Below are 17,886 nucleotides of genomic sequence, written 5' to 3'. Positions count from 1 at the left end.
CGCACCATTAGATTGTTAAGGTCACTCTCTTAGAGTAGTCAAAATCTCTTGTTGCACAACATGATCAAACTACATGTACTTACAAGAGATTTAAGAGTACTTTAGCCATGCAACAAGAGAAATAGACTTGCTACTCCAACCATAGACTTCATGAAATATTTGTATGTAAACCAACCATATCCTTGTTTCATTGATAACCCAATTGAATCCATTCCCTAACTGTGAAAGGTACAACACGAGTACACAAGTGGAAGCAAGAGCTATGGTGAATAGAGCAAGAGAGCAAGAAAGAGAGAGAGACACTATATGTGAAAATTCCAATAGTCACGATATGTGACCAGCCTTGCCTTATTCAATAGTCACTCAAAGAATAAAGGATAAAGTGATAGTGATGGACACCCGCCACCTACAATATAGATGTGTGCAATCATAGTGTTGAAGTAAATATAGAGTGAAAGGTGAGAAGGATCGAAGCTTGCACGCGAGCTATGGCGGGAGAGCAAGAGCAAGAAAGAGAGAGACAAGAAATGGGAACTCCAACAGTCACAATGTGTGACCGAGCCTTCCTTTATTCAAATTGTCACTAAAAGAATAAAGAATAAAGTGACGTGACGGGCGCCCGCCACCTGCAGTGTGCAGTGGCGGGTACTGTCAGTGTAGTAATACACGAGGTGGCACGGCAGAGGCGCCTTTACCCCCAACAACCTCCCACTTAAAGGCGAATCTGCCCTAGTGAGAGAGAAAAGAAAAAAGAAAAGACAGTACAAATGTACATAGGTACAAGGGATGAGGAAAGGCAACATCTCATCCAATGCCCATCAATCTCCTGAGGAAGGCAAAGCGCTCAGTAGTGAGGCTTTTCGTGAGCAGATCTGCAGGATTCTCGTCAGTGGAGATCTTGACAAGGTCAACAGACTTGTCCTCCACAACACCACGTAGGAAGTGATACCTCACCTCAATGTGTTTTGTCTTCGCATGGAAGACCGGATTCTTAGCCAACTGAATGGCACTCATAGAATCCGAATGCACTGTAGGTATAGCATCAATCCCAAGGTCAGCAACTAGACGGCCTAGCCATATGGCCTCCTTGCAAGCCTCAGTGGCTGCAACATACTCGGCCTCAGTGGTAGACAAAGCCGTACACTTCTGAACCCTGGACATCCAAGAGATAGCCCCTCCAACATAGGTGAATACATAGCCAGAAGTGGACTTCCTACTATCTGCATGTCCTGCATAATCGGAGTCAGTGTACCCCACGACCCCTGTATCCTAGCTGCCATAGCAAATACACATATGTGCTATGCCCTTCAGGTACCTCATGATACCCTTCACGGCATCCCAATGTCTGCTGCCAGGTGTAGCCATATAGCGTGCCACAACACCAACTGCTATCATGGCATACATCAAACTGCCCATGGCTGAAGCATAAGGGATCTTGGCCATCTCGGCCCTCTGCTCATCTGTCTGCGGACAATTGGCCTGTGATACCTTCACATAAGAAGGTAATGGACAGCCAATAGGCTTTACGTCCTGCATGCGGAAGCGCTCAAGGACTTTATGAATGTACTCCCGCTGTGAGAGATACAAAAGCCCCTAATGCCTATCGCGCTTAATGCGCATCCCAAGTATATGTGAGGCCTGTCCCAAATCCTTCATCTCAAAGCTCTTCTTCAGCTGAGATTTAAGAGCATCTAGCTCATCATGAGCTTTCCCTGCTATCAGCATATCATCAACATAGAGTACCAAGATAAGCAAACTGCCATCACGAGCTTTCTTCGTGTAAAGACACGGATCCATAGCACTCCTACTGTAGCCCTGTGACTGCATAAAGGCATCAAACTTATGATACCATTCCCTAGGTGCCTGCTTCAAGCCATACAAGCTCTTCTTCAACTTGCACACTAGGTGCTCCCTGCCAGGTTCTGCAAAGCCCTTAGGCTGATCCATATAGATCTCATCATGCAAGTCCCCATGTAGAAAAGCCGTCTTGACATCCATCTGATATAGATCTAAGTCAAGCTGTGCAACCAAAGCCAAGACTGAGCGCAGGGTGGTCATCTTAACCACAGGAGAGAAGACCTCATCAAAGTCCACACCATGTTCCTGCTTAAAACCCTTTGCTACCAATCTAGCCTTGTATGCCGGCTTGGGGTGTCCAGGGGTACTTTTCAGCTTGTACACCCACTTGCATGGCAAAGCCTTCTTGCCCTTAGGCAAGGCAACCAAATCCCAAGTCTCATTCTTATGCAGGGAGTCTATCTCAGACTGCATAGCCCTCTCCCAGGAGTGACTGTCACCCCTGCACATAGCCTCATCATAAGTGAAAGGCTCTCCTGCATCTGTAACCAAAACATAATGCATAGAGGGCTGAAATCTGTCAGGTGGACGTCTGTCTCTAGCAGACCGTCTCACCGCAGGCTCTGCTGCCTGTCTAACTGCCTGTCCAACACCCTGGCCCTGTGGAGGAACTACTGCAGGCTGTACTACTAGCTGTGCTGGAGCTCTAGGCTCCTCCTGAAAGATCACTCTGCGGATCTCAACCACCTTCTCAGGCTGCCTGTGCCTCTTGTCTTCATGGAAGACGAGATCATGGCTGCGTACTATTTTCCGCGCCTGCGGATCCCATAGGCGATAGCCCATCTCTCCTGACTCACCATAGCCAAGGAATATGCATTTAATGCTCTTTGGATCCAATTTACTCTTGTCCTTGGGCACATGGCAGAATGCCTCACATCCAAAGACACGGAGATGCGTATAAGAGGGTGGCTTACCAGCCCAAACTTCCTCTGCAACCTGGAAATCCAATCCACTAGAAGGCGATCGGTTTATGACATGCACTGCCGTACTAACTGCCTCAGCCCAAAAACTCTGGGGTAGGCCTGCATGGCTAAGCATAGAGCGCACACGCTCCTGAATAGTCCTGTTCATGCGCTCAGCCAAACCATTCTGGGGTGGGGTGTAAGGGGCGGTCAACTGACGCTTAATACCCCTGTCATCACAAAACTGCTCAAAAGCATGCGAGACATATTCTCCCCCATTGTCAGTCCTAAGGCATTTCAACCTATACCCAGTCTGGTTCTCAACAAGAGCAAGCCAACGCTGAAAGACTGCCAAGACATCGGACTTTTGCTTTATGGGATAAGCCCACACTTTCCTAGAAAAATCATCAATGAAGGTAACAAAGTACTTCGCGCCACCCATAGACATGCAAGGCATAGGCCCACAAACATCGGAATGTACCAATGCCAAGGGCTCACTCATGCGTGGCCTACCCGATTTCTTATGCGTAGACCTATTCTGTTTACCATAAAGACAATGATCACACGAGTCAAAACATGCATAATCCAAAGGCGGAAGATACTGCAAAACAGATAATATTTTCATTCCCTTCAAAGACATGTGCCCTAAACGAGCATGCCAAAGTGATACATGTGGGATAGAACCCACTGCTAAAACATGGTCAACTGAGGACCCACATACAACAAGAGGATAGAGGCTGCCAGCCTTGGCGCCTCTAGCAAGCACAAGTTTGCCACGAGTAATCTTCCAGGCAGAATCCCCAAAACATACATGAAATCCTGCATCATCCAGCTGTCCTGCAGACATAAGACTGCGCGTAAGCGCAGGTATATGACGTACATCCCTAAGCATTAATGAACTGCCAGTGGAAAACTGCAACTGAATATCACCCATGCCCACAATGTCAAGAGACCTGTCGTCTCTAAGTCTGACTGAACCAGATATAGTGCGGTAAGAGTGGAACCACTCACGGTAAGGCGTCACATGGAAGGATGCTCCTGAATCTAATAACCAGCACTGTGCATACATACTAGATGTCTCAGTCAAGTGTGAAGCATCAGAAGAACTAGCTGCAAGTATAAACTCATCACCACCATCGGACTCCTCAGTTTGCGTGACATTAATTTCCTCAATCTTGACGCTGGACTTCGCAGGTACTATGCTGCGATCAGAGGACTTCTCCTGCACTTTATCTTTCCCCTTATCCTTGCGCTTCTCATTGCGCAACTCATGACACTGTGGTCTAATATGGCCCTTTTTCCCACAATGATGACAAGTGACATTTGCATTGCGCCCACGCAACTTACTACGCGACTTGCCACAAGATTTAGACCGACCCTTCTGCGAGTCACGGCCACGGTTATTACCACGATCATTCCTATCATTCCTGCCTCTAACTGTCAAAGCATGACTACCACGAGAGGCATCCAAGTTTTTGCGATTCACCTCTTCCTGAAGAAGAGCACTCTCAACATCTGCCAATTTTAGAGTAGCATTAGAGGCACAAAGAGCAGTGCGGAATACATCCCATGACTCATTCAGAGTCCCAAGCAAGAAAAGAGGAGTTACTTCCTCTCCAAAGGTGATATCCTGCGAAGTCATGTTCTTCAGTATAGCATGGAACTGGCTCAAGTGAGCAAACATAGTCGCATTATCCTTCATGCGTAGATCCATAAGCTGCTTCAACCAGTACATCTGACTCGACGGACTTTTCTTATCATAAAGATTCTTGATCTTATTCCATAGATCCCATGCACTCTGTGCTTCCTCAAATACATTATAATGTACCTGTTCAGTGAGAGACAATACAATCGTGGACTTGCATAGCTCATCAAGTTCAAGCCAGTCGTCATTGTCCATAGTTTCAGGCTGCTCCCCACTCAACCGAAGTGGCTTAATCTGAGATTTCTGCACCAAGACCTGCCAAATTTGACTCTTCTAATAAGAGTAGTTGGTACCATCCAACTTTGTAATGTTAAAGATGGCACTATCATGCGAAGATGACGCCATTATGCAGGCTGGAAATGCCCAAACAGTCCAAAACTGCTTGTTGTTTTACTGCAAAAACTGCCCAGAAATGACCAAAACGGGGTCCAAAGGGCGAGCAAAGTGTGCCAAAAGTTTCTGCCCACTTAGTACTAGGTGCTGTACACCAAATCAGGATATTTCAGCATGAAAAGTACACCTCAGTCCACCAATAACTGCTTGCTGTAATAAATTGCAGGTATGCAGTCTAGAGAGCAAACTGTCCCAAAATAGGATCCAATGTCAAGCAAACAATGCTAGGTCCAAAGCCGGCATGAAACGGACATAAGCAAGGCCAATGACAGTGAAAAGAACATGAGCTCAACACCGAAGCATGTCAAAAATAACATCTGCCAATGAAAGGCACACCCCCAGACACTCTAGGCAAGGTGTTCCTGTAACTACCAAAACCTGACACAAATAGGTGTCTGCTCAAAGAGAAAGATTCAAATATGAGACTCAGCTCATAAGCATCCTGTGAACCAAGAGTGCATCAATGCATATCCATAAAGATCGGAGTATGATCCCAAAGTCTCAATGCATATGTAGCTGCTCAAGACATAAACTGCTCCAAATACATGTAAGTGCTCCAATAGCATGCAACTGTCAAAGGTCAAGCAAGCATGTAAAATGCTCCCACTGGCACAAAAGGCATACAAAGCGAGCTCAGAAGCTCAAACAACCCAAGAGAAAGCACCAGTGATAAGTGACCCTGTCAATGCATCAAGCGCATCCAAGAGAGCATGACATACATGAAGCACCGGTCGTATTAACCATGAAGCAATAGATAAGCCCAAATAAGCTCTCGGTCAACTCAATGACATCCAAATAGCAACCAAGATCAGTGATCAAGTAAGCCGGGATTGCTCAAATACATCCAAATCCAAGCTCCAAATGTCGGTATGGCATACATAAGCCGGGATTGCTCAAATACATCCAAATCCAAGCTCCAAATGTCGGTATGGCATACATGAACCAAATAGCATATGTCACGAACCAAAGCATGTAATGCAAAAGCCTAACTGTCAAGCAGAGACATGAGGCATAGGCGGTCCACGAGCATGCCAAGTCGGTCCAAATGCCAGTGAAGACGGAGCTAATGCAAAGCTCAAAAGCATCCCATAATCTCATACATATGCTCCAAGTCGTCCCCAAATGTCAGAGACATCATGCCAAAGCTCAAAGCATACATCCGGTATCGGTAGGTAAGTGCCAAAGCATGTAAAGTACCTTCAGCCCACTGTTATTCCAGCATGTATTTACTATTCTAAACAGTAGATTTCAGCCCCGAATTCAAGCCAAAATCATGGTCAAACCAAATGCATACATCCCCAATACATCCGAGTAGAAAGTAGACCGCATACGGGCATCAAATAGCTCCAATGGAATGAGGCATAAGCAACAAATGTCAGTGTCAGGGGTGCTGCCCTGTTTCCAGCACTGTTATGCAGTGAATGACGGTTTCAAAACTGAGAATGATCAGCTCCCAACCTCAATGTGAAGCCAAAGCATCAAAATGACATCCAAAAAAAGGCTCAAATGCCCTCCAAATAGGCCAATGATGAGTGCTCCATGAGCAACAAAGCATTCAGCTGTAAAACGTGGAGGTCAAAGTCTGAAAATGGGCGCCATATTCAGCGTGTTGAGGCCTGGAGTGCTGCTGCCAATCACGTGGAGTTATGATGGTTGGGGGGGTTCAATGATGGCCCAAGGTAGGCACATACCAAGCCATGAAGGCCCAATGCAAAGGGGAGGGAAGATATGAGCTATGGAGCTCAAGAAGAGTGGCTGCCCTTTGTTCCTGCCCTGTTTCAAACTGAGAATACACTCAAATGCCTACAAATGCTGAAGCAATACCTCAAGGGCAAGGCCCTGATGAAGCTCAAGAAGGCCGGGATGGAGCTCGGGAAGCCGGGGAGAGTCGGGAGCTCGAGAGGTCGGCTATGGCTGCCAGGATGGAGACCCAATGCGTGAAACGAGTAGATGCAAAGGTCGAGAAGCACCGAGTCGAGCTCGAGCAAGAGAATGCCAAGCTCTGATACTAGTTGAAAGGTGAGAAGGATCGAAGCTTGCACGCGAGCTATAGCGGGAGAGCAAGAGCAAGAAAGAGAGAGACAAGAAATGGGAACTCCAACAGTCACAATGTGTGACCGGGCCTTCCTTTATTCAAACTGTCACTAAAAGAATAAAGAATAAAGTGACGTGACGGGTGCCCGCCACCTGCAGTGTACAGTGGCGAGTACTGTCAGTGTAGTAATACACGGGGTGGCACGGCGGAGGCGCCTTTACCCCCAACATAGAGCACCATAGGCATAAGCACCTTTACCCCTAATAGCCTCCCACTTTTAAAGGGGAATGTGTCTCTAGTGAGAAGAGACATAAAAAAAGTGACAAAGTACAAATGTACATAAAATGCAATAGAATGATGAATAGATGTCATCTCATTCTATGCCCATCATCTTCCTAAGGCAAAATGTTTCACTTAGAGACTTTTAGTGATATGGAGATTTCTCATGAGTCAAGATCTTGACAAGCTCAACATACTTGTCCTGTATCACCTCCCTAATGAAGTGATAATGCACCTCAATGTGCTTTGTCTTCGCATGGAAGATAAAGACTATTGGCTGACTGAATAGCACTCATAGAATTCGAATGCAATCTAGGAATAACAGTAATACCAAGGTCTACTACCAAACGGGCTAACCATAGGGCCTTCTTACAAGCCTAAATGTCTGTAATATACTCTTCCTCAGTAGTAGATAAGATAGTGTATTTTTGTACCGTAGACATCCAAGAAACATCTCCAACAAAAGTAAAGGCATGCCCAGTAGTGGACTTCCTACTATTTATATGTCTTGCATACTCGAAGTCAATGAAATCTGTGACTATAGTATCTTGATCACCATAGCAAATGCTTATATCTATTAGCAGTCATGTTTGTCATGTCTTATCACCTTGTACCTAAGAGCCTCAGTTTGAGTCAAATGAGGACTTTATGAGCTTTGATCTATCGCTTGTTTTTACAAAGGAGACATCTCATTCTAGAGTACCCAATTTATTGCATTTCAGTGCATTTTCTCCTCCAATTGAGATTTTATGTGCATTTCCTAAGGCAGTTTCTGCATTCTTTAGCATGCCTCACCGTCAAACGTTGTTCACCATTTTCGAGATTTTTTTGAGTATTTGTGGCATTTTTACCAACATTAAATATTGGTCAAACTAGCATTAAATATTGGTCAATCATATTTTGGGCCCCAAATTAGGTTGACCAATTTTTGGAATTTTTTGCTATGTATAGCCATTTTTTACTTGGTAGTCAATTAGATTATCATCTTGCCTCTTTCCTTAGCATGTGCACACTCTGACTCTATCATCTTTCTCTATCTTCGGTATTGTCATCATCATTAGCCCTAATCTGGTGCCCTCACTGATGTTGTGGACTACATGTAGGGATTGATGGGTCCTTGTATATTCAGTATTTGTTCCTTATTCAGCGCATGTTTCTTTTCTTCTTCTCTTGCTAATTCTCTCTCTCTCTTCCTTTGTGTTCAAGTTCTTTCTTCCATTGCGCACTCACATGGTATTAGAGCATGGTATTTGAGAGTGACAGAGTTTGTGAGGCCATCCACATCTGTATTTGCTAAAAACACAAACTCTTGGTAGTAGCTAGTGACTGTATCCAGGATCAGGCAACATTAAGTCCATCAACATTTTGCTCAAAACACAACCTACTAGATGGAGGCAACTATCTGTTGGTTAGGCAACTGCCTTCTACAGCCAAACGAAACCTTTGAGAAGCAAGTGACAACATTCACATCAACGTTTTGGTGCTTTTGTATCTTTCATGAGCAATCAATAGTATTTTCTCCCTTCATTGGACCTTTTACATTGAGATCTCCATCCTACAACTGATTCTTCCTATTTCAGGGTTGCAAACACAACTTTTGGGAGTGTTTTATAGGTATATATGAAGATGTTTTATCACCAATTCTTCACTGACTCAAGGGATGAGTTCTATGTTCCTTCCTCTGAGAGATGGAGAGATTTTCATGCTAGTTTACGTGACAATCGGAGGTTACCTAGCTTGTTTGCATGGGATCCCTCTCCTCCCTATTCTCTCCATGTTTCACATAAGGCCCGTTCTGTTGGGCTGCCAAACGTAACTTTTTGTCAGTGTTTTGTAGGTATATACAAAGATGTCTTATCACCACTTCTTTGATGACTTAGAGGATAAGGTCTATGTTCCTTCCGTTGAGAGATGGATAGATTTTCATACTAGTTTAAGTGGCGACCAGAGGTCACCTAGCCCATTTGCACGAGATCCCTCTCCTCCACGTTCTCTCCATGTTTCATAGAAGACCCGTTCTACTGGCCTTCATATGCCATTCATGGCACCCTCTATACAGGTGCTAGTACTCCCTTTTTTGCTTAAAGAAAACCCACTTGATGGTTCCAACTACTTGTCGTGTAAAGTGGAGTGTATCTTTGATACCTTTGATCTTTGGGAGTTTGTTATCTAACTTATTCCCCATCCAGTGGAGGATCCCACCGATGAATCATCAATGGATCGTGCCACCTTATGGGATTGGCTTCCATAGGTTGTAGAAAGTAGCGAAAGTGTGGACAAAGCATGCTTCTTTATACCATCAAAAGACATTTTCCCATCTAATTACTCTCGAGAAGAAATGACAGATGCTTGTTATTGATGATTCTTCTTTCATGAAAAATTATATCAACAAATTAGAGGACATGAGGGATGAGCTTACTTCCCTTGGCATGATGATCTCTTTCAAGGATATGGCATGATTCTTTTAACTCGGCTACTATCTCACCCATTTGATGTCTTTACACCAGCCTTCTTACATCAAGGACCCGTGAGAAGCTTCTATGGGAGGAGCTTGCCCTGCTTGTTTTGGAGCATGATGAGCGCACCAAAGAGGTAGCTAGTGGACCAACCTCCACCAAAGCTTTTGTTGCAGGTTTGGGAGGGAGGACACAGAAGAAAGGGAAGTCAAAGGCTAAATGACAGGAGAGTTCTTCGAGTTTTGATTTTGACTCAAAGAACCCTAAATGCCCTTATTGTGGGAAAGTGACACATCTAGAGGAGAAATGTTGGAAGAAGTACCTTCATCTTTGTCCCAGAGTGAAGGATGGAGCTAAAACATCCGAGACTTCTATCTCTACTTCAACGATTATCCATGAGTTGGTGTTCCTTCATATTTTTGTGGAGCCTTCTTCAGTGTTTATCTCATCTTTTGAGAGGCCTTACCTATTAATAGTGGAACTTCTAGTCACATGACTCCACAAGGTGATTTGTTCTAGGATCTATGTCCTTCTGAGAGGGTTCAGTCACTATTGGTGACATTGTTTCTGTGTCTATTTGTGGTGTTGGCGCTTTGTCTTTATTTCCCGATTGCGTATCGAGCTCCCTCTCACATGCCCTTTATGTTCCGGACTTGGGCTTTCCACTCCTCTCAATTTATAGCCTTACTATTCTTGGTACATGGGTTATCTTCACCGAGTAGGCCATTTGTATTGAGGATTATTCTACAAGGGTTATTATCGCGACATGTTGGCACGGGCTTTATCGGCTCCATTCCCCTTCTCTTATCCAGGGTCCTCCGAGGCAATTGTGTATTGCTACACCCATTCCCACTTGTGCACCCTCTTTTCCACAAGTTTCTTCCCATCCCCCACCCTCTCCTTCGATAGTTCCCTCATACGCCCCATCCCTTTCAAAGGGGGATGATCTCAATGATACAGCTATGAAATTCCTAGGCCCTAGTGTTTCATAGGGGGCTTCCCAAGATCATGAGGAGCTTCTTCATCAACAGTCTTCATCGATAGACTTCATCAACATTGGCATTTCTCTTATCACCCCAATATCCATTTCTCCCTTGGCCTTCTGCCACATCCAAGATCGGTGTTAGCAATCATGTTTATCATATCTTGTCATCTCTTACATGTGAACCTCGATCTGAGTTAGATGAGGACTTAAGGAGCTCTGACCTATCTATCACTTTTTTTAATGGAGGTAGCTCATTCTAGAGCACTTAATTTATTGCATTGTCTCCTTTAGTCAAGATTTTATGTGCATTTCTCGAGGCAATTTTTGCATTCTTCAACTCACCTCACCTATAAAACATTCTCCACCCTTTTCGGAAAATTTTTGAGCATTTTAAGTATTTTTACTAGAATTGAATGCTAGTTGATCATATTTTTTACCCCAAACTTCAAGTTTGCCGATTTTTAGGATTTTTGGCTATTTATAGCCATTTCTCACTTAGCACTTGATTAGATTATCATCTTCCCTCCTTCCTTGGCAAGTGCACACTCTGACTCCATCATCTTCTTCCATCTTTGATGTTACTATCATCATCAGCTTGATTTGGTGCCCTCACTAATGTTATAGGTTGTGTATAGGGTTTGACCAGTCCTTCTATATTCAACATTTGTTCCTTGTTTAGTGCAAGTTTCTTTTATTCTTCCCTTGTAGATTATCTCTCTCTCTTTCTCTGTGTTCAAGTTTCTTCTTCCATTGCGTATTCTCACAATATTTGATGTGCCTTTCAAGTACCTTATGATACCCTTTACGGCCTCCCAATGTCACTGATCAGATATAGCCATATAGCATGCCACAACTTCCATTATAAATAATATGTCAAGGGAAATTACTATCATGGCATTCATAAAATTGCCCATTGCGGATGCATAAGAATCTTTACCATCTTGGCCTTTTGCCCATCTGATTAGGGATGATATACATGATTAACCCTCACATGGAAAGATAAAGGACAACCAATAAGCTTAACATTCGGTATATGGAAGCCCTCAAGAACCTTCTGCATGTACTCCTTCTCTGTGACAAATAAAGAAGTCCCTAAGAGCAATTGTGCATTATGCATATCCCAAGAATATATGAGACATGCTCTATGTCCTCCATCTTATAGCTCTTCTTGAGTTGAGTTTTCAAAGCATCCACCTCAACATGTCCTCTCCCAACAATCAATATATTATCCACATAAAGTACCAAGATAATAAGGCTACCATCATGAACCTTCTTCTTGTAGAGGCACAAATCCATATCGTTGTGGGAGTAAGACTACGACCGTATAAATACATCAAACTTATGATACAAATTTTCAAGTACCTATTTAAGACCATAAATACTCTTTCTCAACTTGCATACTAGGTATTCCCTGCCATTTTCTTAAAAGCTGTTAAGCTAATGCATATAAATCTCATCATACAAGTCCCTATGTAAGATATTCATCTTAACATACATCTGATAGAGATCTATATCTAACTGAGAAACCAAGGCCAATACTAAGTATGGGGATAGTTATCTTAACTGCAAGAGAAAAGATCTCATCAAAATCAACACCATACTCTTGCTTAAAATCCTTAGCAACCCATCTGTCCTTATGTGCTGGCTTGGGGTATCCAAGAGTACTCTTCAACTTATACACCTCTTACACAATAATGTATTTCCGATTGGGCAAAGGAACCAAATCCCATGTATGGTTCTTTTGCAATGAGTCATACTCTAATTGCATGGCCCTCTCCCAAGAGTGGCATTCACATTTGCACATGGTATGGCCCTCTCCCAAGAGTGACTTCCACATTTGCACATAGTCTTCTCATAAGTAAGGGGCTCACCAAAATCTATCACCATAACATAGTCAATGGAGGGTTTAAACTTATCAGGTTGACATCTACCTCTAATAGACCGTCTGAAAATAGGTTGTGGGACCTATACCTCGTATCCATCTCCTCATGATTATGAACCATTGCAACATCAATTGTAAGCTACCTAGCGGATTATATGGTAATAAGAGGCTCCTCCTAAAATAGAAACCTATGTATCTCAATGATATGCTCAAGCTACTTATGCATCTTCTACTCATGAAAAATATCATGGCTATAGATAACCTTTCTAGCATGCGGATTCCATAAGCAATAACTTAATTGCATCCCCATAACCAAGAAATATACACTTCACTTATTTAGGATCCAACTTATTATATTTGTACTTGAAAACATGGCAAAAAGCCTTACGTCCAAAGACATGCAAATAAGCATATGACAAAGACTTTCCATACCAGACCTTTATAATCTAACAACCAACGACAATGAAAATTTGTTTACCAAGTGTACGACAAAAGTAACTACCCCAAAAACGTTGCAATAAGCATACCTAGCTAAACATATTATAGACTGTCCTAAATCCTCTTATTTATGCGCCCAGCAACACCATTTTAGGATGGGGTGTAAGAGGCAATCAACTAATGCTTAATATCTCACTCATTGCAAAATTGCTTAAATGTTTTAGAGACATATTCACCCCTATTTTCTGATCTTAAGCATTTCAGTCTATACCCAGATTGGTTCTCAACAAGAGTAGAGCCAACACTAAAATGTAGCAAGTACATCTCATTTCGACTATATGAGATATGCCATCTCATTTCGACTGTATGAGATATGCCTAGACCTTATGCGAATAATCTTCAATGGAAGTCACAAAATACTTCATGCCACCTAATGACTAATAAGACATGAAATCACATACATTACAATGAACAAGTACTAAAGACTCATCCATGTGCATAATGTCAGAATTCTTATGAGAACTGTCTGCTTGCCATAGACATGATCACATGAATTAATACATTTGTAGTTGAGAGACAAGATTTTACAAATAAAGCATTTTCATTCCTTTTAAGGATATGTACCCAAGGTGACGATACCATAAAGACATGTGGTACGTCAATCATAGCCAAAACATGGTCAATAGATCCAAATACAACCAATGGATAGATGCTATCAACATTGGTATCTCGAGCAAAGAGAAGATTCCTACGAGTAATCTTCAATGTGAAATCACCAAAAGATACATGATATCCTACATCATCCAACTGTCTAATAGAGAAAAGACTTTGGGTAAAAGCTAAAACATAGCATACATCATACAAAACAAAAGTGATGCCCGAAGCAAATTACAATCTAATATCACCAATGCCGATAATATCCAATGCCAAGTCATTTTCTAATCTCACAAAATCTTGTCATACTCCAATAGAAAGAAAACTAATTTCTATGCAAGGTAATTTGAAAATAAGCCCTTGAATCAAACAACCAACACTCAAACAGTGAACAAGGCATCAATCAATTGACTAGCATAAAGAGAAAAAACTACCAAAATATAATTATCATCAAACTTAAGCTACAAGACATTTATATCCTTAAATGTCAGTTTACAATCATCAAACTTTTCATACATTTTGCTCTTATATTTCTCTTTGCGCTTATCATCCCATATCTTTTGACACTGCAGCTAAATATAATAATGCTTTCCACAATAATCACATGTAAGAGAGGCATTGCAACCATAAGACTTACTGCGAGACTACCCACAAGACCGAGATCTTTGTGAGTCTCTGCCACGACGATCATTACGACTCTTGCAATTATGTTTACCCCTAATAGTTAATGCATGAGAAATACAATCTATATCCACATTCTTCGTGTTCATCTCCTCTGTGAATAAAGCACCCCCAACATCCTAGTGTTTCAAATCATCCTTAGATATATTAGCATACATGACAGTACAAAAAGTATCACATGACTCAAGAAATATCATAAGCAAAGAATAAGTAAAATAGATAATTCTTAAACTCAATGTCTTGCGAAGTCAACTAGCTTAAAATAGAGTGAAATTCATTCAAATGTATAAACACACTAGTCCATTTTTTCATGCAAAGATACATGAGCTATTTTAACCAATACATTAATGCAACAAAACTTTATTTGTCATAAAGATCACAAATCTTTTCTATAATTATTATGCATTATCTTCAAGTGCCACAACATTGAAATAAACTTGTTTAGACAATAATAATGTAAGAGTGGATTTACATAGCTCATCCAACTCATTCCACGTATCTTAATTAATGTCTTCCCACTTTACACTCTTAATTTTCAATGGCCTAACCTGCTTCTTTTTGAACCAATAGGTATCATATCTTCATCTTCCAATAGGTGAAATTTTTGCTACCTAGATTTTCAATATTAAAAATAGCACTGTCATTTAAAAAAGCAATCATAATGACACTATACCAATGTAAAGTCCAAGAGAATTAACTATTATAAATGACTACAAATCAACCCGCAAAAACCAACTAAAATAAAAACAAAACAAAAGAGAATACCAAAGTATATAACTGTCCACCAACAAGAAGTACTAGACCACCAAAGTACAGTCCACTCTTTAAAAGAATATTGAAAACTATAATTATAACAATGTTGAAATAAAAACAACAATATATATCGATCTAGCTATATGCAAATTGCTAAGAAAGCAAGCTCCCACTCTTAAGGATATCCAACTAGCAACCGAGATATAAAGAATATAACTAGCAGTGACCAAGCATAGACCATTGATACCAAACACAATCACGAACTCAAATGGTCAGTAAGCCATACATCCCATAAGCATGTTTGACCAAAATTGTTAGGGGTGCCCAAATATGGGTGGGCCAGAGAGAGATTCTGGATTTATTTTTTTTGTGCCCCCACGCATGCATGTGCATGCACATGGGTGTGCATGTGCACATGTGGGTGTGTGTTGCAGCAACAACATATATTAGTGAGCTAGAAAATAGCATTTTTTGCAAAAGAATGTGAGATAAAAGACAAATTCCATTAAAAGACAGATATACAAGAGTTACCTCGAGCAGGACACCCACTGGAAGAGCTATACCAAGAATGAGAGCATAACTGAATGCATTAGTGAATGAGTGACCCAACCTCCCAATGCTGAGTATGAAGATATTACGTGGAAATCCAAAATGTGCAGGACCATGGATAACCAAGCCCAGACCACAAACTCAAGCAATGCAACGTCAATCATGATTCACAACAATACAAAGTCACACATGTTCAGATTAGCTCATAAGCATGTCGCATGAAATCAAAACCACCTTGTTCATGCAAAACACCATAAGGTCGGTCAAGCCGACAGTTTGTGGAGCCCCTTTCAGCATGCTCATGCACAACTTGCACTAGGGTTATGTACACCAACTAGTCTTCAGTCATTCACTGACCTCTTGCATGACCAGGACCTTGCATAGTTGTAACTTGGTGGAGACAAATGTAAGCCGTACTAGGTTCCATAGTTCCAAAGGTTGTGGCAATTTCGAGCGTTGGCAAATGAGATCCCACTTTGTGATGGCTAGCAGACTGAGACTGGCTATGGTACTTGAGGGAATCTGCCAAAGCCTAACTGAATGCCATCAACTACAGCAGCCTGAGGATTTCGCTGATCTGATCCTCTGGTAGTATTGCTGGCATAGCTAGGAGGGATCATCGCATCTGTTGTGCCAGGGTATGACTCTGAGGGCATGGCGTGCACATTGCCAGGCTGAGATCCAACATAACCAGAACCATCCATTAAACTGCTGGCAGATATAGACTGACCAGTTGCCAAATGCTGAGAGTGGTTGTTAGCTTCAATCACATAGCTAGGAGGGACTGTCACATCTGTTGGGCCAGGGTACCACTCCGATGGCATGGCACACGTAGAGCCAGGCTGAGCAGAACCATCCATAAGACTGCTGGCAGATATAGACTGACCAGTTCCCACATGCTGAGATAGGTTGTTAGCTCCAATCACATAGCTAGGAGAGACTAACTCCGAGGGCATGGCGTGCATAGAGCCAGGCTGAGATCCAACATAACGAGAACCATCCATAAAACGGCTGGTATATATAGACTGACCAGTTTCCACATGCTGAGAGTGGGTGCCAGCTCCAATCACATCTATCACATCAGGTTGAGATGCTCTGCTATTGCCAACAGGTTTATCATCAGGATTCCTTGTGCCACTAGTATAGCTCGATGTTTTTCGACTCCTGCGACTGCCATAATCCTTGTAATAAGGACGCTTCTCGACAAAGTCCATACGAATGGAGAACCCCTTGAGCTTGTAGCCATCCAATCTGATGATGGCAACGCAGGCATCACGCTTGGTGGCAAACTCGACAAACCCGCCAATGCCCTGCGCATTAAGCACGGGGTCGTGGGTGAACTCGAGTGATATGACAGTAACATTGATGGCATGGAACCATTCGAGAAGGTCCTCCCGGGGGCAATTAGGGGGCAGGTTCCACAGTTTGAGCTTCTTCCCGACAGGGATGCCCTCCACATAGGGTATTTGATAGACATCGGGGTCAGAAAAGGCAGAGATGGCAGTCTGTCTGCCTCTTCTGAAGCTTGACGAAGACGATGATGATGACAATGATGGTGATAATGGAAGCTTGAAAGACTCACAGATGCGCAGAGTGTTATTGAATGCGATGAGAGGTGCTCCGTTGCGTGCGGTGGCCCCCACGCCAAGCACCTCGGGCGCCAGTGCCGAACACGAGCACCCTCTTAAGGCTGCCATAGCCCTGCGCGAGACAGGTTCTGCCTATGCGGGAAATCTATTAAACATATAATTCAGGAAACTACCGAACCTGACTCCCAAGCCTACAATGGCAACCAAGCAGGGTTTTTCTTTTTGAGGTTGCATAGCCCTTCTAGAGAAGGGGCATTTGTCCTTCAAGAGAAGGTAAATATTATTAAAACCTTGTTCTCGAAGGGCAAGTAAAAAATTTTGCCCTTCCTAGAGAAAGGTATGATTTTACAAACCTTGCTATAGAAGGGTAGTTATGGCATGTATGCTTGGTCATTGTTGCAAGCATGGTTGATTGTGAGAGAGGTTTCTCCAAAATGAATCATATTAAGTCCAATGATTGCAATAGATTGTCACTCGAGATCTTGAATCAACTCATGTTCCTTTCATACAATGGTGCTAAGGACCTTACACATATTGATCGGGATGCCATCTATGCAACGTGGGATGGATTAAAAGCTCATCACAATGTTAATGTGATAGCAACAGAGTTGATATAAGAAAGTATAAGTAATGGTGTGCTTTGATTGTATTGCTATTCCATTTGAGACTATGGATGATTATAGAGCTATCTTGTTGCCTTTCTAGACTTTCTTAATTGATTGAGCTTT

At 42.4% G+C, this 17,886-nt stretch overlaps 1 protein-coding gene across 1 annotated transcript; it reads right to left on the bottom strand.

Moving 5' to 3' along the window:
• Window positions 1-15,747: 15,747 nt before the first annotated feature.
• LOC148038425 (uncharacterized) lies at window positions 15,748-17,361 on the bottom strand. Its single transcript, XM_087671807.1, has one exon. It carries the CDS (start codon window positions 17,264-17,266, stop codon window positions 16,073-16,075), a length of 1,194 nt encoding a protein of 397 aa, XP_087527933.1. The 5' UTR covers window positions 17,267-17,361; the 3' UTR covers window positions 15,748-16,072.
• Window positions 17,362-17,886: the final 525 nt, after the last annotated feature.

Source organism: Lygodium microphyllum, chromosome 3 (genome assembly GCF_053477565.2).
Source record: "Lygodium microphyllum isolate KBCC chromosome 3, Lygodium_microphyllum_v1.1.10, whole genome shotgun sequence".
NCBI classification, from domain to species: Eukaryota; Viridiplantae; Streptophyta; class Polypodiopsida; order Schizaeales; family Lygodiaceae; genus Lygodium; species Lygodium microphyllum.
The sequence above is the reverse complement of the archived record's forward strand: the minus strand, read 5'-3'. Positions and strand labels throughout refer to the sequence as shown.